The 25400-nt window shown below is 46.3% G+C and overlaps 1 protein-coding gene across 2 annotated transcripts; it reads left to right on the forward strand.

The window, feature by feature from the left end:
* The first annotated feature begins 1962 nt into the window (after positions 1 to 1962).
* On the forward strand, positions 1963 to 24761 carry SLC15A4 (solute carrier family 15 member 4). Of its 2 annotated transcripts, XR_012583054.1 has the most exons (9): positions 1963 to 2652; positions 8750 to 9045; positions 9838 to 10006; positions 10580 to 10657; positions 11593 to 11761; positions 15536 to 15691; positions 20200 to 20358; positions 23405 to 23780; positions 23829 to 24761. XR_012583054.1 is itself a non-coding variant. In XM_074553951.1 (8 exons), exons 1-8 carry the CDS (start codon positions 1978 to 1980, stop codon positions 23551 to 23553), a joined length of 1851 nt encoding a protein of 616 aa, XP_074410052.1. In that variant the 5' UTR covers positions 1963 to 1977; the 3' UTR covers positions 23554 to 24761. The 2 variants fall into 2 exon arrangements, 1 of the variants encoding a protein (XP_074410052.1); XM_074553951.1 differs by having other exon boundaries at positions 23405 to 24761.
* The last annotated feature ends 639 nt before the right edge of the window (positions 24762 to 25400 follow it).

Here is a 25400-nt window from a genome sequence, read left to right on the forward strand (position 1 = left end):
GTGAATTTAGTGAGAGTACCTGCATCTCTATCCCTGAAGAGTTAGGTAACATTTTAATGTACATTCCAACTGCTGCTCAGCATTGCTAGGTGTTTGTACCAGTTGTGGGACAGGTCAATATAGAAATCTCACCTCACTCACCAAGGTAAATGATGAAGGGTCTAAAACATGAAAATAAGACACAATAATACAAAGTGTGCTTTATTACTTTGAGTCCCCAGAAAATACTGCCAAACTCCTCAGAAAATGCAATCACAGTTAATATGACAATAAGCTAGGAAAAGATGAATTGTAATTTTGTTACAGAATCAGTCACATTACAGTAGTTCACAAAGAAATGCCTGTACAGCTGATTGCCTTTTCCTCATTGTCCTTTGTCATGAAATTTCTTAACTAGTTAAGAAAGCAAATATATGTAATCAGTCATTTTTATGGCATATGTTATTTACAAAGGCCCATTACTGAATGACTGTATTTACTTTTACAAGCATCACTTGCTCCAAGTAAGTCATGCCTAAATGTTTGGTATGTAACTACATGATGTCAATAAACTTAACTTTTTCATTGAACACACACAACCAGCAGTGTCTTACCCACTTTGTTCTGGCCAAAAATAAGACTTTTAAGATCTGCTGCTGGAGACAATTTAACGCATTCACAACCTGTACCTCAACACGTATGATGGTCGAACTGCAGCACATCTCAGGGTTGTAATCTTGTAATTATTATGTTTTCCCATTTTAATCACATGCTTTGTCCTACTGAAATCAGTGTTCACTCTCCATGTGTACCTGGATAATCCCTGCATGCCCTCACACCCAGCTGCTGCTCCCACTCCTGAGTCACCAGGCACATCCTGGGGGCTGAGTTGGCCTCAAACACGAATTAAAACACGTATAAAAACTCTTATAAAAACAGCCTTTAACACCACACATTCATCACCTTTTCCTGCTGAAAGTCCTTGTTGTGAGACAGTCTAACTATAGCATTAAATAACCCTAAAAAAAGATTATTTGGGGTCTAGAGCATCTCTTCTGAGAGAACACAGGAATTGAGACTGTTTAGTCTCAAGAAGACTGAGAAGGGATCTCACTAATGCATAAGTATCTCAGAAGCGGGTGCCAAGAAACTGGTGCCAGGCTCTTTTCAGTGGTGCCCAGCCACAGGGTGAGGAACAATGCCCAAAAACCAAAGCAACTCTCCGTGAAGAACTCTTTTCACGAAGGATGGCAGAGCAGCTGCCCATGGAGGCGGCGGATCCTGCCTCCCTGCACACCCGCCTGGGCGCCTTCCTGAGCCAGGTGACCCTGCCTGGGCAGGGCCAGCCAGAGCTCCTTCCTCTGGGACGGTTCGAGGATTCCGTGCATTTCCACCTCCATTTCCCGGTACAGCCCCCGAGCGGCAGCAAGGTCACGGCGGGAAGAGGCGCCGCACACCCCGGGCTGCCCAGCTCCGGCTGGCGCTGCCGGCCGCTCTGATGGGCACCGTGCCGGGCCGCCCCGGCCGCTGTGAGGGATACCCTGAGGCATCTCCCCACTGCCTTCCGGCCGCTCTGACGGGCACCGTGCCGGGCCGCCCCGGCCGCTGTGAGGGACACCCTGAGGCATCTCCCCACTGCCGACCGGCCGGCCGCTCTGAGGGTCACCGTGCCGGACCGCCCCGGCCGCTCTGATGGGCACCCCGAGGAACCTCCCCGGCCGCTCTGACGGGCACCCTGAGGAACCTCCCCACTGCCGACCGGCCGGCCGCTCTGACGGGCACCCCGAGGAACCTCCCCAGCCGCTCTGACGGGCACCCTGAGGAACCTCCCCGGCCACCCGCCGGGACTCCCTCACGGCCACACCACTTCCGCCCCGCCGCGCCCCACTCGGCCATATGACGGCGCGACGGCCGGAGTGACAGCGCCCCCGACCAATGGCACCGAGCCGCTGCTGGGGGCGGGGCCGAGCGCCGGCGGAGTGACAGCGCCCTCGGCCAATGGTGCCGCGGCGCTGCCTGGGGGGCGGGGCTGGGGCGGTGGCGGGCGCGGGTCCCGGCGGGCGGGCCGGGAGCGCGGCGGGGCCGCCGGGGGGACGCAGGGCCATGGACGAGGCCGAGCCGAACGAGCGCAGCCCTCTGCTGAGCAGCGGCGAGCGCGGGCGGGCGGCCAGCAGCGCCTTCCAGGGCCGGCGGCTGGCCTGCGCCGCCGTGCTGCTGGCCGAGCTGCTGGAGCGAGTGGCCTTCTACGGCATCACCTCCAACCTGGTGCTGTTCCTCAACGGGCCGCCCTACGGCTGGGAGGGCGCGCAGGCCAGCCAGGCGCTGCTGCTCTTCATGGGCATCACGTACCTGGTGTCGCCGTTCGGGGGCTGGCTGGCCGACGCCCTGCTGGGCAAGTTCGGCACCATCCTGCTCAGCATGGCGCTGTACCTGCTGGGCATGCTGGCCTTCCCCGTCATCGCCGCGCCGCACACCCGCCAGGGCCTGTGCGGGGACATCCCCCTGTTCCCCGTGGAGAACTGCTCCTCGCCGGCCGCCAACGCCACCCTGGCGCCCTGCTCGCAGGCCGGAGCCACCCGCTACTGCGCCGCCGCCACCTTCGTGGGACTGGTCCTCGTGGGGCTGGGCGTCGGCTCGGTCAAGGCCAACATCACCCCGTTCGGGGCCGACCAGGTCGGGTATGGTGTGGCAGCTGCAGCGCTCGGGGTGCCCAGGGTGGCAGAGGGGCTTGCCGTGCTGGGGTGGGCAGTGCCCGGCCGACTGGCCTCTGTGCAGGTGCTGAGCCTGGCAGGGAATGGCATCACCCAGCCCTGGCCCTGTGCAGTGCAGCTGCTTCAGCTGGGCCACGTTCGGTGTCATTTCGGTGCCTGTGGGGTGTCAGATCCCTTTGCTTTCCTGGTTACCCTGCCTCACATGTGGGATCTGAGTTGGCTGAGCCATCACCATCTCAGGACTTGGGTTGAATACTTAATGGCCATTAAGTGGACTGCTGATTGTCCTCGCTGGTCAGTTTGTACCCAGTTAACGTGACCTCAGAGCTCATCAAATGAAGTACAAGATACACATCTGAGCTGTGACAAGGATGACATGGGGCTCCTAAGGCAGTGTCAGAGGCCTTTACCATCCTGAGATAAAGGATCTAACAGTGCAGAACTAACAGTTTTTATGCTTTAGGTATTTGTGCACTGCCTTGCCCTGGAGTGCCATTTCTGTGCAGCCTGGTGCTGCATCACATGATGGGGGAAGCTGCTCTGGCCATGGTAAACATCACCTGGGCTGTTCTGAGGACACATCCTGTCAAATGACCTTGTGGGGACCCGCCACAGTGATCTCATTCATTGGGTCATCACTGCAGAGCCCAGGGGCTGCACAGAAAATGTTTGAGAGGCAGCTTGCACTTCAGTAACAACTGGAATGCTCTGTTACATGTAGGTTTTTTACAGTCCTGTGCTAAGGCAGTGTGGATGTTGAAATGTAATTTCTGCTTTGCAAATAGAGAATTTCAGCATGCTCAGGTACTGCTGAGCAGCTTTTCTAACTAAACTGAAACTAAACTGAGTGGCATGTCTGCTGGCTCACTGAGTTCTGGTTAGAGCAGGTATCAGAAATGCCATGCATTCTTTGAAAGAGGGAGAATCCACCACAGAACCATTGCCAAACACACCTCCATTCTCTGTTGTGCAGTTTGCATTTGTCATTCTTTGGCATTTCGTGTATTCTGAATTCTGGGTGAAAGGCAGTATATAAATGTAAAACATTATTATAGCCCAGCATTGTGTGTCCCCAGTGCATTAGCTCTGCTTGAGCCAGCCTGAGCCCATCAAGTGAAATAGCTTTAATATGACTTTATCTTGTAAGGTGTTTTTCAAAACTGACTGCTTATCCCCAGAACGCTTTATGAAAGTTAAATATGGGAGATAAATAATGGCAAGAACTGAGCAAAAGAAGAGCCATTGCCAATGGAAGTGTAGCTGTTGTAGCTGGATTTTGTACAGGCTTTTCCCCCAGGATTTCAAGGAAAGCAGGTTTTGGCTGGGTTTGAAGATAATTCACAGTGATTTATGTAGGGTGAAGCAAAAGAAATACTCCTTTCTGGGCCATAATAATCAGTGGAGCTCTGCCGAGGTCTGAATTTTTCCCCTTCTCTCTTTCTCTGGCTTATCTCTTGTTAAATATATTACAGCATGCCACTTACCTTGGAGTGCAGTTTGGGGCCCTCTTGGGTGCCTTTTCCCTGCACAGGAATGCAGAAAACTCCTGGGGAGATGAGAATATATCTATATAGCTGTATGTATCTATCTGTATCTCTGCCTACCTATCTGTATCTGAAAATAAAGTCTGTCCCGGAGCCACGTTCTTGGGAGGCCAGAGCACATTGCAAACGTGTGTGGGCTGGATGTGTGCTGATAGGATTTGTCCTCTTTCCCCAAGGAAAGGCTGAATTGTACATCATGTATATCAGTTGGCACAATCACCTTTCAGAATGTTAATTGCATTTCATTGCAGATCTCTTAGAAATTACCGTGTGAATTTTTCAGCTTTAATGTATAGAATTTGGGTGGAGGGCTCTTGTATAATGAGAGGTTTCTTTATTTAGCAGAATCACTTTGTGGAATATGGGAAACTGAACTGCAATACTTACTTTTCTCTGGTTCCTAACTCTGTTGAGTGCCTACTTTTAGAAGTGCTGTTAGAGTCAGGATGAGTAACTTCCACCACTCAGCTTAGCAAAGAGAGTTCTGCAAGGCTGGGACAGAGCAGCTTTTCCCAGCTGTGTTTACAGATGTCTTTCTAGAAGTGTCAGCCTGTCCGTGCTGCTGTGTCACTCTGAGGGGAAGGTGCTCAGAATGGGGTTTCTCATCATGTGATCCCATGCCCTGGCACTTTCCAGTTCCCCTTTTGGGCCAGTGTTTGCTGTCACTTCCTGTTCTTGGAGCAGCCTGTGTGTGACTTTCTGCAGTTGGGAAACAATGGGACTGCTGGTGGTTATTGTGAAAGCTGCTTCAGCCTCAGCACCGAGGCCAGAGTGGCAGCAGACTCCTAATCTGGTCTCAGCCATAATCACTCTAATTATAGCTGGGTCTCTTGCAGGGTTACAGCGCCTGGGGAGGCCAGCTTTCACCCAGCTGTGCTGCCCTCCGAGCTGCCTTCACAGCCAGTAAATATCAGGCTGCAGCTGCCACGGATCTTCCAGCTCTGCTGAAATTGGTGCTTTACAGTTATTTTTTCCAGCTATTGGAAACTGCTGCTGTAAAGATGGCTTTAGAGTGATTTTCAGCCTTTATTTATTTGTAGAGCATAGATTTTCCAGCCTCTGGATGAGGATGGGGAGCCAGGTATAAAGATTTGAAGGTCCCTGACTGCAACTTGTTTTGTTGTTGCTGCTGTCAGACTTCTTATGAGCCTGTGGACCTCAAAGGCTCTGCAGAGAACAGGTTTGAAACAAGTTGTGGCATTCAGGCCAGTAATAACAGGTGGAATAGGAACAGACTTTATACGTGGACTTGCCGAATTTCAGTGTAAAACTTTGAAATTACCTAGCAGCTGAGTAATAGTGTGGAGCTCAGCTACCCAGCTCTCTCAGATGATCTCAGAGTCAGTGGTTGTGTGCAGTGATGGATTAGAGGGTCAGGATTCTGTAAGTTTGACTGCACAGAACTCTTGCCATTGCACCTTCTTTGGTAGGCTAAGGACAAGGACAGGGTTCTCTGTTCCATCCCTGCTCTGCTGTGTGGCTGCTCTCAGAGGTGACTGCGATGAGTTTGGGGCTGTTTGGTACATTTGTCACTTGTGACTCTCAGTTGACTGCAGGAACAAATGAAAGCTACTACTGTCAGGGACTTTTGAGTGATCATGTTCCTTTCATGTGGGGTTTTGACAAGACATCTTCATAGTTCTTTGTCTTTGAGAAGATATTCCACCAGGTAGTCAGTGGGACCTTTATTCACTTATTAATGTTTGCCAGTTAAAGGCCGTAGTGGCATTTCAGACGTGGCTGTGATGTAATTTTTAGTGCAAACATATGCTTTGATAAAGAAGGAAGAAATGGATTCTTTGCATTGTAAGTCTGTCATGTGTCTGTCCTTTGAGCACTGCCTTCCTTTGGTCACTCTGTCACAAAAAGGACACCGGAGATGGTGAAGGAAGTTTCCAGGAAGGGCCACAGGCATGGTCAGTAGTTTCCAGGTGAGGAATCACAAATCAGTCTAAATTTCCTACCTCTGAAAAGGCAGCAGAAAGGAAGATGTCACAGTGGTTTGTGCCAGCAGTGGCAGGGGAGAGAGGCAGCAGTGGAGCAGGAATGGATGGAGCTGGGCTGTGACTGGAACAGGAATGGGATGGAAATGGGCCGTCTGGAGCAGGAATGGGATGGAAATGGGATGGAGCTCAGCTCTCTCTGCAGCAGGAAAGGATGGAGGTCCACTGTTACTGCAGCAGGAATGGGATGGAAACGCGATGGAGCTCAGCTGTCTGTGGATCAGGAATGGATGGAGCTCAGCTCTCTCTGCAGCAGGAATGGATGGAGCTCAGCTGTCTGTGGACCAGGAATGGATGGAGCTGGGCTGTGACTGGAACAGGAATGGGATGGAAATGGGATGGAGCTGGGCTGTCTGTGGATCAGGGATGGATGGAGCTCAGCTCTCTGCAGCAGGAATGGATGGAGCTGAGCTGTCACTGCAGCAGGAATGGGATAGAAACAGGATGGAGCTCAGCTGTCTGTGGATCAGGAATGGATGGAGCTCAGCTCTCTCTGCAGCACGAATGGATGGAGCTGAGGTGTCTGTGGATCAGGAATGGATGGAGCTCAGCTCTCTCTGCAGCAGGAATGGATGGAGCTCAGCTGTCTGTGGATCAGGGATGGATGGAGCTGGGCTGTCTGTGCTGGTTCCTGGAACAAGGTGGAAGGAGGCAGGCTCAGACAGGCTGGTTCAAAGCAGGCGCTGGAGGCAGCCCTGCCCACTGTGCCATTGCCTGTGGAGCTCTCTGCCACGGGATGCTGTGCATCCTCAAAGCTGACCCGGGTTCAGAGGCAGGTTACACAGGCTCGTGGAGAGGAGAGCTGCTGCCTTGATTAAGCACAGAGAAGCCATCCTTGGCTCAGGAAGTTTCTCAGGAGCTAATGGTTGGAGGCTGGGATAATGCCTGTCAGAAGGCTCATGGTGTGCTTCCCTGTTCTTACCTGCATCAAAGTTGGCTTTCTTCTCCCTGCTCTCCTTTGTAGAGATGTCAGCCAGGTCATGTGCAGGAGGGAGGATGAGAAGTCTTCTGCCTTGCAGAAATAAGAGAACTGAGACTTTGTGATGAAGAAACGGAAACTTCATCAAACACATTGCTAACACTTACACAAGTTGGAGCACTGTGTTCCATTAATTGTTTGCTAATATCCTGCTGCTCATTGGGCTTTGGGAGGAATTCCTGGATTGAGCTACTGCTGCAGTTGATGAAAGTTAGGAATTGAGTACCAAGTTGAAGCTGGAGAGGGAGAATTTCTTGGGTTTAGCCTCCAGGATTGCATCGGACATTCTGACAGATGCACTGAATGCTGGCAGTGCTGTTAGCTGTGCACAGGAATAGATTCTTTCATATTTCCTCTGTGGGGCTTGGCTAAATGCTACAGATGGGTTTGTGCACCACTGGGAAACCTGAAGCTGTTAATCAGAACTGGCAGTGTTAAAAACTCATTTTAAGACACAGCTTGCTTTTCATACTGCAAACTAAATAGGGGTCTGTTGGAGATCTGGCAAATGAGGAGGGGAAATCTGCAGTTACAAATGGAAAATAACTGACTCAGCCAGGCTGGTGCATGGCACTGACTTGCTAGTCACTGTTAATGGCCTTTCAGTCATCAGCCACTGACAAATGCACTATTATGGATTCTCCTGCAGACTACTTGATCTTTTTAATGTGTTTCAAATTTTAATTTGCATCATTTCTCTTACATCACCTCTTATGAGTGATGCTGGATTCCTGGGAGTGAATTACAAAATGTGGGGTAACTTACAGTAGGCAATAATAAAGAGGGATGGTAAAACTGTACAGATAGTTCTATAAACAGGGATGTCTTTACTTTCACTGGAGAGACTGAGAGCTTCAAGCAGAAAAAATAACACTATGAACAGCACTGACTTACAGGGATAAATATTTACTGGAGCCTTGTGATCCTCAGGCAGCCCAAATTTAATTAATTTTTTTTTAAAGGTCAGAAGGACAAGTGCTCAATTTGTGTTCTGATGAGAGGCATTAAGACTGTGTCAAAAATTAAATTTTTGTTTAATTACCAAGCATTCATTTGAGGCTTAGAAAATGGAATAGAGTTAACTGTTGTGTAAATACAGTTAGAACAAGCAATTTTGGCAATATGTGAATTTTAGGTAGCCTAACTTTTTGTTACTAAAAAATAGTTACTTAAACTCCTGTGATCTATGGGATGTTAATCTGAGGGAGCTTTTTGTAGAGCAATGACCCAGTGAGAGTCAGTGCAGTAGAATAATAATGGCCTCTCTGGGGGAGCTGTGTCTCAGCAGTGTGGCTGTTTTATCCCTGTGCTGAGCTTCCAGAAGGTTACTCACATAATGGTGCAGCTCTCACCGAGGTGGCATCTCATCAAACACCATGTGAAGCCAAAACACTTAAATCATTCCAGAGTGACTCTAAATGAAACCTGAGCTCCTCAGTGTATTGAACTTGTTAGAATTCTAATTCAAAGATTCTAATTCTGTTTAGCTGTATTTATTCAGAATCTGAAGGGCTTGCTTTTAATCTTCTCCAGGTCAAAGACCGGGGTCCAGAAGCCACAAGGAGGTTTTTTAATTGGTTTTACTGGAGCATTAATCTGGGAGCTATCCTGTCCCTGGGAGGCATTGCCTACATCCAGCAGAACGTGAGCTTTGTGATCGGGTACAGCATCCCCACGGTCTGCATCGGCATCTCCTTCATGGTGTTCCTGTGTGGCCAGAGCTTCTTCATCACCAAACCTCCTGATGGCAGTGCCTTCACAGACATGTTCAGGATCCTCACATACTCCTGCTGCTCCAAGAAGGCCCACGGGGAGCACTCAGCAAACAGGTTTGTGATGAGCTCTCCTGTGTGACCTATTCAGAGTCACCTAGGGCTGAGCTCCTCAGCTCGCCCTGCCTGCTGGTCACTGCCACCACAGGCTGCAGGAGAACAACAGGGAGCAGCTTTGCTGTGAGAGCTGCAGAGCTGGGGCCTGGAGCTGCTTTCTGGGCGCTGAGGGATGGAGGAGGCACAGTGAGACAGATCCCTGGGTGTCCCTGCAGCCACACCGTGGTGTCAGCTGAGCTCTGTGTCCTGCCACCTCAGAGCTCCTGAGGGGGTGCTGTACCCTGACTGGGCTGCTCTCAGCACTAGTTAACTTTCTTCTCTGGCACATCTGTTTGTGGATGCCTTCTGGTTTGAAAAGCACTGTCATCTGCGTTTAGTGCTCTATGCAGCTTGATGGGGAGCCAGAATTTTGCCACTCTTGAGAGCTGCCCATGGAATACTGGTGGTTGGGTTGGATCACTGCTAAGAGGAGTCAGGTGCCTGCTCTGCAGTGGGGTTTCATGTGCTCAGGTTGCCAAAAAGTTCAATGACTTAACAAGCAATATCACAAACTGCAGGTTACTCCAAGTTCTGCCAGTTATTTAGGGCTGGGCTGTGAGGGGAGGGTGGGAAATAAGGAAACTCCATGGCAGAAGGTTTCCTCTCCTGTTTCCACCTGCTGGGGATCCATTCTGGCCTGGCTGTGTTGCTGTAACTTACATGAATGACCCATTTTGGAAATGCATTAGCTTTTTGTAAGGAAGAGAAGATCGCCAGTTGTGTTTACTAAACATGTCAAATCCTTTCCCACAGTGAAGGCCAGGGAGTGCTGCACCCGCCCCGCAGGCAGAGCCTCTTCGAGATGGCCAAGCTGTCCCGGGGGGGCCCCTTCAGAGAAGACAAGGTGGAGGATGTGAAAGCTCTTGTCAAGATTATCCCTGTCTTTCTGGCTTTAATACCTTACTGGACAGTGTATTTTCAAGTGAGTAGTTCCATATGGTTACAGTTATATTTTATGTCATTTCTAACTTAACATTTTTGGGGTGTTCTCTTATAAATAGGAAACTTAACTTGGAGTTCAGAGATGAAAAATGACTACTAAGGAATGCTCTCAAACAATATTTTGACCTAATAATAGAAAAAAAAATCATTACAAGTGTAGTTAAGACTCACAGTTGTACAAATTCACATATCCTAAAATACTGTGCTGTATTTCATCTTGCAGCTGTTTCATATAGGTCAGGCTAAATGGTCTAGACCTCGTTTTAATTTTCAGGTTCTGCCTTATGGAGATGATTCAGGATATCAGATACATTTTGGGCAAAAGAAACAATGCAGAAATTGTTTTCAAAGACACACAAATGATTCTTGGTGTTTTTAGTAAAAATAGCTGCAAGGTTAAAAAATCTTGGAATGTTCTGAATGTAATTGTTTTCAGGTTGCTGTGTTAGCATTTCACCTCTGGTATAATCTTTGTTAATGATTACAAAATAAAAATATCTTGCTCTCAGCACTCCTTGTCCAAGTAATCTCAACTCCTCTTTCCTGATGCTAGATGCAGACAACATATGTGTTGCAGAGCCTCCATCTGAGAATTCCCGAGATATCCAATGACACCAACTCCATCCACACGGTGAGCAGAGCAAAACAAGAGCAGGGCCTTTCTTTAGTGGAGATGCAGATTGGGTCAGTGTGGTACAACAATTCCAGGAGGTGCAGGCAGTGCCTTTGGGGGTTTAGGAGCACGATGCACATCCCAGATTTTGTTATTCCAGCACGTGCCTGGAGTTCACCCCAGCCTGCTCTGGATGCATTCAGGTAACTCTCACTGCTTTCATCAGAGTTTCTTTATCCTTCAGTGGCCAAAGTGTGACCTTTGGAGAACGCTGATCCATCTCCCTGCCCTGAGTTTCCAGAGCAGGACAGAAGCATTTCTGCAAGCCCAGTAGGAATAAATTCCCATCCTTAAGTGATACATTAGCATTTGGAATTTGAGACACATTTGTTACTCTAGACTGCCTAATCAATAATCACTTTACCTTCAGCATATTGAAAGAAGCTGTTCAATCAATACTTTTCAAGGAAGGCTGGCATCATGTGATGCAGAAATGGCACAGAGAAGTAAAACACAGGATTTACAGGGTTTACATGTGTTACACCACCTTCTGTGGTCATTTGACAAGTGTAACTTGATTTTAATTGAACTTTGCATTTACATTAGTAAGACTGTTTCTGCTCTTCTGTGGCACATCTCTGATAGTTCTAAGCTTAAAGAAGAAATACAGAGCATGGCTATTAAATGCTTTTCATGACTGAATTAGGTACAAAGTTCAATTCTGTCAGAGGAGAAACTGAGCTTACAGATGTATGAGCAGCCTGATTCAGTGAAAACCTAAATAGCTGAATATTTTCTTCAGCATTTAAACACTCTTATTTGACTTTTCACAATGTCTGTCAGTGCATTGTTGTTTATTTTGGATCAAAGTGTTCAATTAAAACCTTTTTTGTAAAATAATAGTAAAAATTACCTCTTAAGTATGAAATTGCTTTAATCATCTTCCCTTCCAGTTCCCAGCAGCCTGGCTGACCATGTTTGATGCAGTGCTTATCCTGATCCTGATCCCCCTAAAGGACAAGCTGGTGGACCCCATTTTGAAGAGGCATGGCTTGCTGCCATCCTCCCTGAAGAGGATTGCAGTGGGGATGTTCTTTGTGATGTGCTCTGCCTTTGCTGCAGGTAAGGAAATGACTTGGGCATCTCCTGACACAGTGAATTGTCCAGCTCACTGCTACAGCATTTCCTAAAGAGCTGTGTGAATATTTAATTCAGCATTATTCAGATCTTTTATAGTGGGATAGTTGGAATGTGCCTTCATGGATGCATTTTCCTCAATAAAGGGGATTGTATCCAACCATTTACTAAACTGTTTTGAACACCTGCAATAAAATTGGACCATTTTTCCTGCCTGAGGTAGATTTTGCATATACCCTTTAAAAATGTTTCTTCATACATTCTGACTCACAAGTATAAAAAAGCTGAAATTGTACCCAAAATCCTTTCCCCTGCTCTGAAATAATAAAGTTAGGTCATGGCTGAACAAGAGTTTCCTCCCACTTTGGGTTGGCTCCCCCCTCTTCCTGTCCCTAATGTTTGGGAATTAGTGTAGTGTAAAATAGCTCAGCTGTAGCATGAAAGGGAAAAGATGGCAACTCTGCTGGCCCCATAAATCAGCTGCTTTTGAGAGGATTTCAGGTTGTTAAGTGCTGCTGATGTGGAACTGAACATCTCTGAGCAATGCTTCACAGAATCTATAGCCCTCACCAGCATCACTGTAATGAACATCCTGATAAAGCATTATAGCATTAAATAAATTCATTGCAGCACTTGGGATCCCCTCTATTTTAGGGAGAGGGACACTTTGTATGGCTATTAAGATCTCTTTCAGTGAGAGAGGTAATTATTAGGCCAAGGTCACTTTGTGGGCAAGGAAAGTTCTTCAAGCAAAGTCATTTAAAGTTAAATCAGAAGTGTTTCTCTTATTCCATGTTTCTCAGGACACTGCTGCTGCAGAGAGGATGATGTAAAACCCTTAAATGTCAGCTCTTTAAATAGAACCTGTGGGCTCACATATGAGGGAATTCAAAACCAGCAATATCTGTCTTTATTCCTGGTGGGGAAGAGCACATCAAGCTGTGAGACTGAGCTGGGGAATGGGCTCATACAGCACAATTCCTTAAAGTTTCTGATGCTTTTTCCAATTCACCTGCAAATGTAACACATGCTTTTGTTGGTTTGATCCTCCCCAAGTCTGCCCCAGTAGAAGCTGCAAAGGTGAATTCTTTGGGTGATTATTTGCAATCTGTTTGGAAAGTTTAACCTTTTGGAGTAACTTGACATCTCTTCATCATAGCAGGAATTAAAGAGCTTCAGTTGGGACAAATTTGGGGTTTAGGAAAATGTTTATTTCTAGCAAGGTGTTGGTTTCTATGTTTCACTCAATTTTTATTTTCTCATTAAGTGATATTTAGAGCTGCCATATTTTAACATTCTTAAAATACAATATTACTACCAACCACTGCTACCTTTGAGAGGGACACTGAATGAAATCTTTAACATATGAAAATGTCAAGAATTTGCAATCATGGCAATATCTTAATGATTTGTTAGTGCCATATTTCCATTTTGACTTGCTTATCCGACAGCCATTAGTTGTGGACACTACTCAGGCTGCCTATTAGATTGGTTAGATTATTTAAAATATTTTACAGACTGTGTTAAAATACAACTGATTAGATTTAATGAACATCTGCTGTGCTTCATGCATCTTATGGCGAGTTCTGAGCAGCAATGTTCAGGGTTATTCAGCTGGAAAATCTACTTCATTTATAGAGTTTAAACCATTATAGCAAGAAGTTCAGATTATTTTAACTACTAAGAGTGCAAAATTAAATATGAAACTTGTCTATCAAAGTCTTAAAGGAAGAATCAGTAGGTTCCAGGTTCTGAAGTACTTTGAAGATGAATTTAGGGCAAAGTTTGGTATATTGTAGTTGTGCTCCTAGGTGGCTCAGCGGTTATTTTGTAAGAGCATAAACACATTAAGATTACTTGATGTTTTGAGGTGCAACAGTTCTGTGCTGAGTGTAAATAAATGAATTTATGTCTGAGCTCTTAGATGATTACTGCTTTGTTTACACTTTAATTAAGCTCCACTCTAAAGTGTTGGGCAGCTATATTAAAATTAAAACATCAAGAAGTCCAGTTTTATTTTAATTACAGCAGCTTTTCATGGTTCATAGGGCAGTGAGGTAGCTGAAGAGCTAAAGAAAGATAAGATGGGTCACCTAAAGAGAAGTGAGGAATATAGAGAGAATGTGGGGGCTGGCCTGCCATGAAGAAGTAATAAATTCAGATCAGTTTTTACCTAACCCAGATGTTAGTGAGAAATTTGGCACTGTCACTTAGCACAGAGGGGCTGATCTGGCTGCTCCCCTTTTATTTTTAAGAAATGCTTTAAATTTTTAAAAGAAGTTTTATGTCATAGACTTGGGAACACCCAGGAGAACAGGAGTGGCGTTGTACACCAGGAACTGTGTTTGTTTCTGGGAGGTGCTGCCCGTGTGGCTCAGAGGGGTTCAGCAGCCCATGGAACGTGTCCCTGGCACCTCTGGGTGCCTCCAGGAAAGGGAATGGCACTGAGGGAGCAGCTGGAGGCTCTGCACATGCTGAGATAGCCAGGAGCAGCCTATCTGAGCCCTGCACGTGGCGCTGGGGACACATTTTGTGTGCCATATGAGGGGAGGTCATGGTTTTGGGGACACATTTTGTGTCCCATATAAGGGCAGGTCGTGGTTTTGGGGACACATTTTGTGTCCCATATGAGGGCAGGTCGTGGTTTTGGGGACACATTTTGTGTCCCAGGTGATGGCAGGATTTGGGGACACATTTTGTGTCCCAGATGATGAGGGCAGGTCGTGGTTTTGGGGACACATTTTGTGTCCCAGATGATGAGGGCAGGTCGTGGTTTTGGGGACACATTTTGGGTCCCTGATGAGGGCAGGTCGTGGTTTTGGGGACACATTTTGGGTCCCTGATGAGGGCAGGTCGTGGTTTTGGGGACACATTTTGTGTCCCAGGTGAGGGCAGGTCGTGGCTCAGGACAGCACTGATGGAGGCTGGGAGTGGCAGTGGCTCAGCCCTGCTCCTCTGGATGGTGCTGAATAAATTCACCTTATTTCCAAAGATAAGGGATGAGAGTTCCTTTGTAGAAGTCTCTTGGTGCAGCAGGGAGTTTTATTAACTATTAGCTATTCTGTGTACTTTATGAAACTGTGAGTCAATGGTTTAATCTGGGCAACTTCAACAAAACCCCAGAGCATTATTTGATATTCACTTTCTACCCTAAACTGTTGTGCTGAGCAAGCTAAAAATGCTTATATTTTACACTATCCTGTCTCTTTTTCATTCCGTATGAAGTACTTTCTATGCAATGTATTGCTTGTAAATCAAGCTCTAATGAGCTCTTGGATCTCTTTGGATGAAAAGTGTCATATAAATGTCATAATCATATTCATAGAGGGTTTTCATAGCTCTACAGGACTGGTGTAGCCATTTCCATAAGCAAAAGGATTTCTAATTTATGAATACTGTGGTGGCAGTTGAAATGGTTCAACAGTGCAAAGTAGTAGTTTGTGAAAATGAGATTGTCTTTAAAGAAAGCCCAGCACAGTGTCCATGAGAGCTCTGAGCTGATCCATCCAGAAATGGGCTAAGTGTTTGTATAATTATTGCCACTGAATGAGAATATAATCACTAATTCTATGGCAGAACAACCATGGCTTGAAATAACACCAGCAGAAGTAGTCTGAAATGCTTTGTCAGGAAATAAATACATATTCCTGTTGTATCACTTCTAATTGCAATGCCGGGCTGAATCCTAATTGAATTCTTAATGTGGAGAAACAATGTTTGCATCTTAGATCAATCTTTTTTCCCTCCCGTTTCACACAGGAATTCTGGAAAGCAACAGACTGAAAATCGTGAAGGTTAAAACAATTAACCAGACAATTGGGAACGTTACATACCACGCTGCAGATCTGCCAATCTGGTGGCAGATTCCTCAGTATGTGCTGATTGGATTCAGTGAAATATTTGCAAGTATAGCAGGTAAGAGTGTGTGTGTGCTTAAATCTGCTTTTGTATCTGTCATAAATCATGGAATCTTAGAAAATAAATACTTCTCAAGTCATTACAAGTAAGCTCTGATGTTCCCAAATACATTTTCATACAACATTGCTCAATTTAAGTGGCAAAGCTCACCACTGTCTTACACGTTTGAAGCCTGGCTATGTAAGACTGTGCTTTCAAAATCAAATTTCAAGCAGAGTGACACCTGAAATATTTGTGTGACATCTAGTTAGTGCTGGATATTTGCAAGCCTTAATGGAAAAAAATGTGCTCTTTCAATATTGTATTTTAATGCAGTTTTATGTCCTCTGTATATTCCTCTGTGTTGGAAATACAATTTGCGCTTTGTGAATTTTTTTTGTCTTATAAACTGAGCTCACATTTTAGAAAGTCTGTTAGTAAGTGGAAACACCTTTCTGAGGGCAAAGGGGAGAAATAAACCACATTGAGAAAGACTTACCAGTTTAAATTGATGTTACTTGATTTTTTCCATCTATGAAATAAGAAAAGTTTTTGTGAATATTAATACTGAAGTAGGTATTTTTCTATCATTTAATCTACTTTATTTCTAGATCAGTTTTTGTGTAGCTATTCCAGTATTTCAACATTACTCTAAGCAAACTGAAACTGCTCCCATTTTGTGTGTGTTGAACAAATGCAAGAGATGCTGAGTTGCCCAGCAGTGCCCTGTGTGATGTGGGACAGCTGTGTGCCCACAGGTTCGTAAGCTGAAGGTGCAGTGGGAGGAGAGCAGCACAAAATCACATTTTCTGGTTTGTTTCCTGTGAGTGCAGGCTCATAGCAGGGGAGAGCTCAGGCATTCTCTGTGTGCCTGTGGCTCTCCAGCCCTGTGTGCTGGGCTGGCTCAGGTGAAATGCTGCTGGAGCTCTGAGCACAGAGTGCTGCTGTGCTGCTGGAGCAGGGCTGGGCTGCCAGGACAGAAACAGCTCCGAGGGTCCAGCAGGACTGTGGAGCTCCCTGCTGCAACCCTCCAAAACTCCTCCTGTAAAACTCATTTTAAACTCACTGCATTCTGCTTGACTCCAGCCCCTTTTCATCAAAGTCTCTTTGCAAGTCCTGAGCTGTGGGCTCATCCCCTCACGCTGGGGCACCCCCAGCTCCTTTCCTTGGGCTGCTGTGGCAGAGCTCCTGTTTCACTTCCCTGGGGAGGCCACTTTCACTCCTGGGCAGTCACAGGCTGCAGTGAGATCTCTGCTCTGGGACTGAGCTGCCCTGGCCCCAGCTGGCACACAGTTTGTTCCCCTCAGGGTGAGCACACAGCTTCTGCCCAGCAGGGCTCTGTTACCCGTGGGCTGCTGTCGTCACAGCTGCTAGGAAATGAAATAAGGTGCTTGCATTGCTTGGCAAGGAGAGTAAAAGTGGGGTTTGTTATTTTTCCTGTCTACTCATTTGCTGTCCATTTCTTTATCTCTGTATGGTACCGGTCACAAGTGCCAGCACACAAAAATCTGAACATAAAATCTTGCCTGATTTAGTTAGTTACTAAAAACTAAGGCTGTATTTAGCATTTTTTATCCAAAGAGTAAAATGAATTACTTGTGGTCAGTTTTGTTACAGTGCCACTTCAATCCCAACTTAGATAAACAGATGACTTATCAGAAACGCAAGTGTTCATGGAAAATTAAACCAATTTCTTCCCCCTTACACAACCTTGTTTCTCTATCAGGAACTATTAATAGTTCCTAGGTGTTTGCAAGGAAAAAAGAGCAAAGGTGTCTGCAGGCTGAGGAAAGGTCCTGAAGCACTCTGTGCTTGCTGAGCTCCAGGCTGAGAGGGCTTTGGTGGAGCTCTCTGGGAGAAGTCCTTAAGGCTTGCACAATTCTCATGGGAATATTCTGCTCTTCTGCACTGCTGGGTCTGTGCCAACAGCATTAGAACTTCAAAAACTCTTGGTCAGTGTTGGAAAGAAATGCACCAGAAATTCTGTGCACACCTTAATTGCTTTGTGTAGTGCACTTCCATTGGATTGTTTTTACAAAGGTTCTTTCCTGCCTTCTGATTGTTATCTGAACATAACTTTAATATTTTTAAGAAGTCCTCTCAAGGCTCAGAGTGTACTTTACCAGTTCAGTATTTAACTTGATAAAGGCATCTACTGTGCTATGAAATTCAGGCTTAAAACAAGCAAAGTGTTACTGGTAACAAAACCATAATGATGGGGAAATGTTTGTTGTGAACAAAAATAGCCCAAGAGCTGAAACATACCTCTGTTTTTCTGTTTACTGTAAAACTAAGCCTATTCTTATTAAGCCACATTAGTTACACTTGGGGTACCTTTAAAAAGATGACACACATTGCATTAATCTTTTGTATTATTCTGTCAATCCTCCTAAAGCACCCTTGTCTAACTGGGAATTGTAATCTCACATGACAACACCAGCGAGGGGCTTTCATTTCAGAAGTGCTTGTTTGCAGGAGCATGAAATCATTATCAAGGGCTGCCAGCAGCCAAAGGAGCTCTGAAGGCAAAGAAAACATTTTATATTCCTTATGCCAGATTAAATAGTAGTGTTGCTGCAAAAGTCACTCAAATTTAGAAATGTACCTTATTTTGTTGCGAAAAGGGCAGGGTTACACTCATTTTGGTTTTTGTTCTGAGTTTTAAAGCTGGAACAGTCAGATGCAGTGTATCTGTAAAATAAACAAGAAAAGAAGGAGTTCAGATCCTTTCATGTGTTACACCTGAGCTTAACAATATTGAGAAGCCTGGTGCCCAGGCTGTGGCTGGGGCTCAGGAGCCCTGTGGCAGCTCTGACCACTCAGCCAGAACTCCCAAACAAGCTGCTGTGTGCCCACATTGGCTGCTTGGTTTTGCTGAAAGTGCAGCTGGACAGGTAAATCCTCCTTGGAAAATCAGGATTATTGTATTGGTAACCGAGCTGGGAAACAAAGGCAGTGTTAATCCTGGCAGCAAATGCCACCGTGCCCCCTGCCCTGCCCCTGGCAGCTGGGCCTGTGTCTGTCCCATCTCTGGCTGTGGTTTGGGCCCAGGGAAGGCCCACAGCTGAGCAGGGGCAGAGTTTCAGTTCCTGCTGGCCCCAGGGGGATGGAGCAGCAGGGCAGTGCCAGGGAAGGGGCAGCAGGGTGGTACCAGGGATAGAGCAGCAGGGTGGTGCCAGGAGAAGGGGCAGCAGGGCGGTGGGCACCAGCCACAGCTCAGGTGTCTGTTAAAGAAATTGGCTGGATGAGTAATCACACAGATTTTGGTAAGTGTATTTTTCAGTGTGCTCATGGGCTGGGAAGTAGAGGTTTCAGTTAATCATCAAGGACATGGCACTGTTGAGTTCTAACACAGTTTTTTTTAACACAGTTATTATTTTCAAAATACCAATTTGTCTACTGCTCTGTTATAGTTTCATTTTGCATCTAAGCATGAAATAAAGTGAGGAGGCTGCTGCTGGAGCCCTGAGCACCCAAAGCTCCTCCCTGACAGCACCAGGCTGGCCATTCTGCCTTCCAGTGTTCATCCTTTTCTTCCAAAGAAATGCCCCTGGATTTGTTAAAGCAGCCTGGAGCAGTCAGCCAGCAGAGGTGCTGTAAATAAAGCATGCCTTCATTATGCCAGACATGAGAGTTATGCAATTTCAGGTCTGTAATGCTCTCCGTGCAAGGAAAAATGTTAGATGAGGTAGCATTAATTCCCAGTATGAGCAGACTGTTTTGAAACAAGCATTTCACCTGTCAGAAAGAGCTCTGCAAGGAACGGATTTGATTGTCTCTTGTGAATAATCCCATTTGATTTTTGACAGGAGTATTATTCTGAAAAGGAGAGTTAATCATGGGCATTAATCTTTGTGTGGCGGAGCCTAACCCAGTGTGTGCTCTTGGTACACAAATGCACTAGCACAGATTTGCTGATGGATGCTCACTGGTACCCTTTTCTTGGGTTTATTGGTTGAAATTTGAGCAAAGACAGCTGAAAGTTCAAGACCTATATCTACAAACTTTAAAAAGAATTGCTTGCTAGCAAGCAATGAACTCGGAGAATTCTAGATCAAAGTAAATTAAATTAATTACTGCCTTTCCAGTTCCAGTTAATTTCTCTGTCTGCACACTCAGAGACACTGAGGCTGTAAGAAATAAATGTTCATGGCTCATGCAAGAGTGACTTTTCCCTTTTTTCCTTGTCCTGCCTGTGCTGCCCAGCAGCCAGGGAAGCAGGGGAGGTGGGAAACGTGGAGCTGCCAGGTTTGAGCTGCTTTAATTCATTTCCTTGAGGGCCATTTTAGACAGAAAAATGAATATGTTGGTTCAGAAGATTCCTTGATTTTAGACATGGAACATAAATAAGATCGAAGTCTGTGTCTCAGCATTGGGTTGGTGCATTGATGACCTTTAAGAGGATTCATAAAGCAATTAAAAGGAGCTGGGAAGTGCTAAGGATTCACTACACACCTGTGGCTTCTGGAACAATCTGCTCTCATTTCTTACATACTCTAATAGCATTTTTTCATCTTTGAACACAGGTCTAGAGTTTGCATATTCAGCTGCTCCCAAGTCCATGCAGAGTGCCATCATGGGGCTGTTCTTTTTCTTCTCGGGGATTGGCTCCTTTGTTGGCTCTGGGTTGTTGGCACTGGTGTCTATTAAAGAAATTGGCTGGATGAGTAATCACACAGATTTTGGTAAGTGTGTTTTTCAGTGTGCTCATGGGCTGGAAAGCAGAAGCTTCAGTTAAGCATCAAGGGCATGGCACTGTTGCATTTTAATAGTTTTTTAACACAGTTATTATTTTCAAAATATGAATTTGTCTACTGCTCTGTTATAGTTTCATTTTGCACCTAAGCATGAAATAATGTGACTGTGCAGAATAATTCACTGCCCTCATGAAAGCATGAGGAACACCTCTGCAGAGCCTCAGTTACTTGCTCAGCTCTTTCTGCATTTCATCTCTAGAAATTACAAATATTTTCATTTCAGTAAAAAATATTTAAATTACGTGCAGCAGAAGAATATATTTGGTATAAAGTACTGAAATTGCTTTCTGTGGTTATGAGAAGTAAAATGTACCCATTTCTCTCCCAAGTGATTATTCAGCTTCCTCATTTCAAGTGACTTCATTGAAATTACCATGAGTTAATTCTGCACTTCTGTCTGCTAGCTATTTATACTCCTAAAGTTCAACAAATCACCTGCTTTGAGTTGCCACTGGAGGTTAAAAATAATTCCTGGCACCAGTAGGTGGCACCTTGGGAATTTCAGAAAACCCTCCCATCCTCAGTGGGCAAATTAGTCCAGCCAGGAGGAGCGTGAACAGTTCTTCAGATGTCTGCTAGACCTGCCATGTGCACATGGCTTGAAACTGCAGCCTGAACGTTCTGTTTGGTCCAGGAGAATTTGCCATTTCACCTGGATTCGCATTTACCAGAAAGCAGTGGTGCCTGGTTCCTGCACGTGCCACAAGCTGGCATCTGTGGCTTGTAAGTTCTTTAAAAGATAACAAGCAGCCTGAACTTATGGAAGTGTGCTCCCCAAAGGAATAGTTCACCCCATCGAGACTTCTTTTCCCCAGTCAATCTCAAAATTGGAAAAGGAACCTTTTCTGCAGTACAGAGGTCATTCAGCTGCTAATGGCTCAGTAGGGGATAAGAATTCCACACAAATAATGATGGTGCTTCTTCAGCCCCTTGCCCCTGTTCTCTGGAGCAGCTGAGAGAACACACTGCCAAATCTCTCTGTAAAATATTTGGGCTGTGCTAAATCTACCCAGAGGTGGCCAGCACTGAAAGGAGCTGCCTTTCCTGAGCATGGGCATCATTCTGGGCAGCTCAGGGGCCTCTGGGCTCTGTCAGCACTGGGTGTTTGTGCCTTTCCTGAGCATGGGCATCATTCTGAGCAGCTCAGAGGCCTTTGGGCACTGTCAGCACTGAAAGGAGCTGCCTTTCCTGAGCCATGGGCATCATTCTGGGCAGCTCAGGGGCCTCTGGGCTCTGTCAGCACTGGGTGTTGGTGCCTCTCCTGAGCCATGGGCACCATTCTGAGCAGCTCAGAGACCTTTGGGCTCTGTCAGCACTGGGTGTTGGTGCCTTTCCTGGGCCATGGGCACCATTCTGGGCAGCTCAGGGGCCTTTGGGCACTGTCAGCACTGGGTGTTGGTGCCTTTCCTGAGCATGGGCATCATTCTGGGCAGCTCAGAGGCCTTTGGGCACTGTCAGCACTGAAAGGAGCTGCCTTTCCTGAGCCATGGGCATCATTCTGGGCAGCTGAGAGGCTCTGGGCTCTGTCAGCACTGGGTGTTTGTGCCTTTCCTGAGCCATGGGCACCATTCTGGGCAGCTCAGGGGCCTCTGGGCACTGTCAGCACCAGGTGTTTGTGCCTTTCCTGAGCCATGGGCATCATTCTGGGCAGCTCAGAGGCCTCTGGGCACTGTCAGCACTGGGGGTTGGTGCCTTTCCTGAGCCATGGGCACCATTCTGGGCAGCTCAGAGGGCTCTGGGCTCTGTCAGCACTGGGTGTTGGTGCCTTTCCCAGCAGGGACACACCTGGCTCAGGTGATCTGCAGCTGCAGCATCCACAGCAGCCCCTGCTGTAACTCTCTGTAACTCTATAACTCCATTTGCATTGCTGTAACAAGATTTGAAGTTACCAGAGCCACAGCTGAACTTTAGCTGGGTTTTCCAGGGTAGGAATGACATCCATGACATCACTGGGGGTGACTGACTGCCTCCCAAATCTCCTGAGGAGGTTCCCTCTCTCCAGCACCTCAGGGGTGGTTGCTGCCATTGAATTGACTTGTTTCTCCCACCAAAACTAAGATTTCATGGGTTTAATATCCCATCTCATAAAGGATAATTACTACTCTTTAAACACATCTGCTCTTGAAATGGAGATTCACATCTATATTGTATTTTAAATGTCAGGGAAAGGCTCAGTTTAATTTTATTGCATTTTATGATAAGTTCATTTAATTGAATCTTAAGTTTCAGTAATTAAAGTAATTGAATCTGCACGTTTATAGGCTTGCAGCAGGAACAGCTGGTTGGGGTCCATGCACACGTCACTGTTTTATTCTCTGCAACACATCTGATAATTGTAATGGTCCAGTTGGCTGTGCTGTGCTGGAAATGAGCCACAATATATTGTTCTTGGAAATCCAGCAGGAGCTGGGCATGCTTCCTAACAGAGGAGTGATGTTTTAGCAATGAGCTTCCTGCATTTAACACTGTTCAGTGTCCAGAGCAGTAATTTGTGACAACTTACAGGGGCCTCACAGGCGGACTGAGCCACAAAGAAGCCACCTATGTTTTCATGAACTCTAAACTTTGTTGCCAAAAAAGGCTGAGAAACAATTTTAATAATGGCTTTTTTTTGTATCTGTGGAGTGGCCAACTTCTTCCTTTACAGCATTCATTTTTTGTGGTTTTTTTTTTTTAATTTTCTTTTGACTTGGTCTAAGGCATTGGAGAACAAAGGAAAACATTGCTTATCCTGTGCACACCTTCCTCAGCAGTGCCAGCCTTTTCTGTGAATAATTAAAATTATCCACAGGTTTGAGCTGGTTTAATTCATTTCCTTTGCTGTGGGATGGAAATGTGGTTTGGTTTGGTTCTGTGGGATGGAAATGTGGTTTGGTTTGGTTCTGCACAAAAGTCTTCACTAACACCTAACAAGATTCACGTTTGTGTTTGTATCATCTTCCTTAATGCTTTTTTCCTCCCCAATTCTTCCCAGGCAATATCAATGGCTGCCAATTGAACTATTACTTCTTTCTGCTGGCTGCTATCCAAGGAGCCACCCTGCTGCTGTTCCTGATTGTGTCTGTCAAGTACGAGCACCACAAGGCCAAGGCGGGCGAGGCGGCTGCCAACGGGAGGCTGTGAGCCTGTGAGCCTGTGAGGCAGGGCACCCTGTGCCAGGGAGGGCAGTGCCAGCCAGGGCCTGCCCAGGGACCTGCAGCCCTGCCCTGTGCCCGTGGGCAGTGCCTTGGGGCAGGGGCTGCTTCTTGCACTGCGGCCTGCCAGGGACAGCAGAGCTGGGCGTGAATCAATGAACCCTGCAGCTCTGCAGCTGCTCTGTGCCCATGGGGAGCTGAATCCATCCCCTGCAGGCTCTGGAGCTGCTCTGTGCCCATGGGAGCTGAACCCATCCCCTGCAGCTCTGCAGCTGCTCTGTGCCCATGGGAGATGCTTGCTGGGCTCCTGAGGCTGGCACACCTGGAGGGCACTGCAGGGACCCACAGGGGCTGTTCTGACCCTGACTCTGCAGGCCAGGCCTACCCTGAGGACACAGGAAGGAAACCCTGACAGGAGCCTCAAGCAGGGCATGGGTTTTCAGTGCTGGGAGTTATTTTGGGGTGAGAAACAGGGATGAATTAAATTACCAATCAGCACAGCTTAAATTTTATAACTGACCTGTTACGGACAGTGTATCAAGGGTTCCAGACTTGCAATCAGGAATATCCAGGACTGAGGAGTGAATCCTAAATCCCAATCAGGCAGCTGCTCAGACTGGTGCACAGCTAACACTTGCTGGGATGGCAGCTGTTTGGCTGCAGCAATGTTTTTAATTTGCATTAGATGTGTTAGGGCAGCAGCCACCTCTGGCCAGGCCCTGCTCAGCCTGACCCTGCTCCTCCCCAGGGACTGTTCCAGGTATCTGCAGGAAGCAAAGCCAGCTGGAATTGTGAGCAGATCAATGCACAGCAACCTCTTAGCAGCCTTCAGCCAGGTCCCTCAGCCTTGTCTCACTTTAGTTAACGTGCTCCAGGGTTTGGATCTTTCAGCAACACATTCCTCCAGCAGAGCAATGGCTTCATGTTCAGCCTCTTGAATTTTAATGATTCTAACAACTGTACTTCAGAGTGCGTGCACACTGCTATGGAAGGTGCAAGGAATTATGCAGAAAGAAAATAAAACCTTTTTATTAATGCGTTGAATTTTTATAGTTTCCTTTGTCTGCAGTTCTGTTGTTGAAAATGTCCTTATTTTGTACATGGACATCTTTTTAATGAGTTTACAAAATAAAATAAACCTCCATGCTGTGACTTTCGACCCTTTGTTTCTAGGTGAATAAAATATACTATAACTACTTTGTTCTTTGGCCTTTATTTCCTGAAGACACAGAGGAATGGTGTTGGATTTCTGAGTGTCCACAGGCACCCCATTAATTCTGGCCGACACTACAGCAGTGTCCTGTCCCTGCCCAGATAAATCAGCAAAAATGCTTCAGCTGTTGCATTCCTTAGCATGATTTAAAACTGGAATGACTGAAGAATAATGTCTGTATGAGGAAAAACTAATTTCCTTTCCTAACTCTTGTTTCAGAAGCTCCATATGCTGTATAAATGGGAATATCCCATTTATAACCAGCTAAAAAAGCATCATATTAGGAGAGTGGGAGCTGCATAAGAGACAGAACAGGTTATTTAATAACTTTTCCCCTTTTTGGGCTGCTGTTCCCCAAAAGAACCAGCCTGGGGTGTCTCACCCCAGCATCACTGACCGCCAGAGCTGGGCTGGGCCTCAGTGGTCACTCCTGCTTGTCCAGAGCAGGGGAGGATCTGACAGGAGTGACCCTCATGGATGCTTTTCAGCCTTTGTCTTTCCAGGTGCCTTAAATTCAAAGCACAACCCAGAGAAGCCCTTGTTCAACATGAGAGGAGAACTCTCAGTAAATTGACTTGTAAAGAATTGCAGAACTAATTAGCATTGCAGGCTAATTACAGCCT

This window comes from Zonotrichia albicollis, chromosome 18, assembly GCF_047830755.1.
Source record: "Zonotrichia albicollis isolate bZonAlb1 chromosome 18, bZonAlb1.hap1, whole genome shotgun sequence".
Taxonomy (NCBI): Eukaryota; Metazoa; Chordata; class Aves; order Passeriformes; family Passerellidae; genus Zonotrichia; species Zonotrichia albicollis.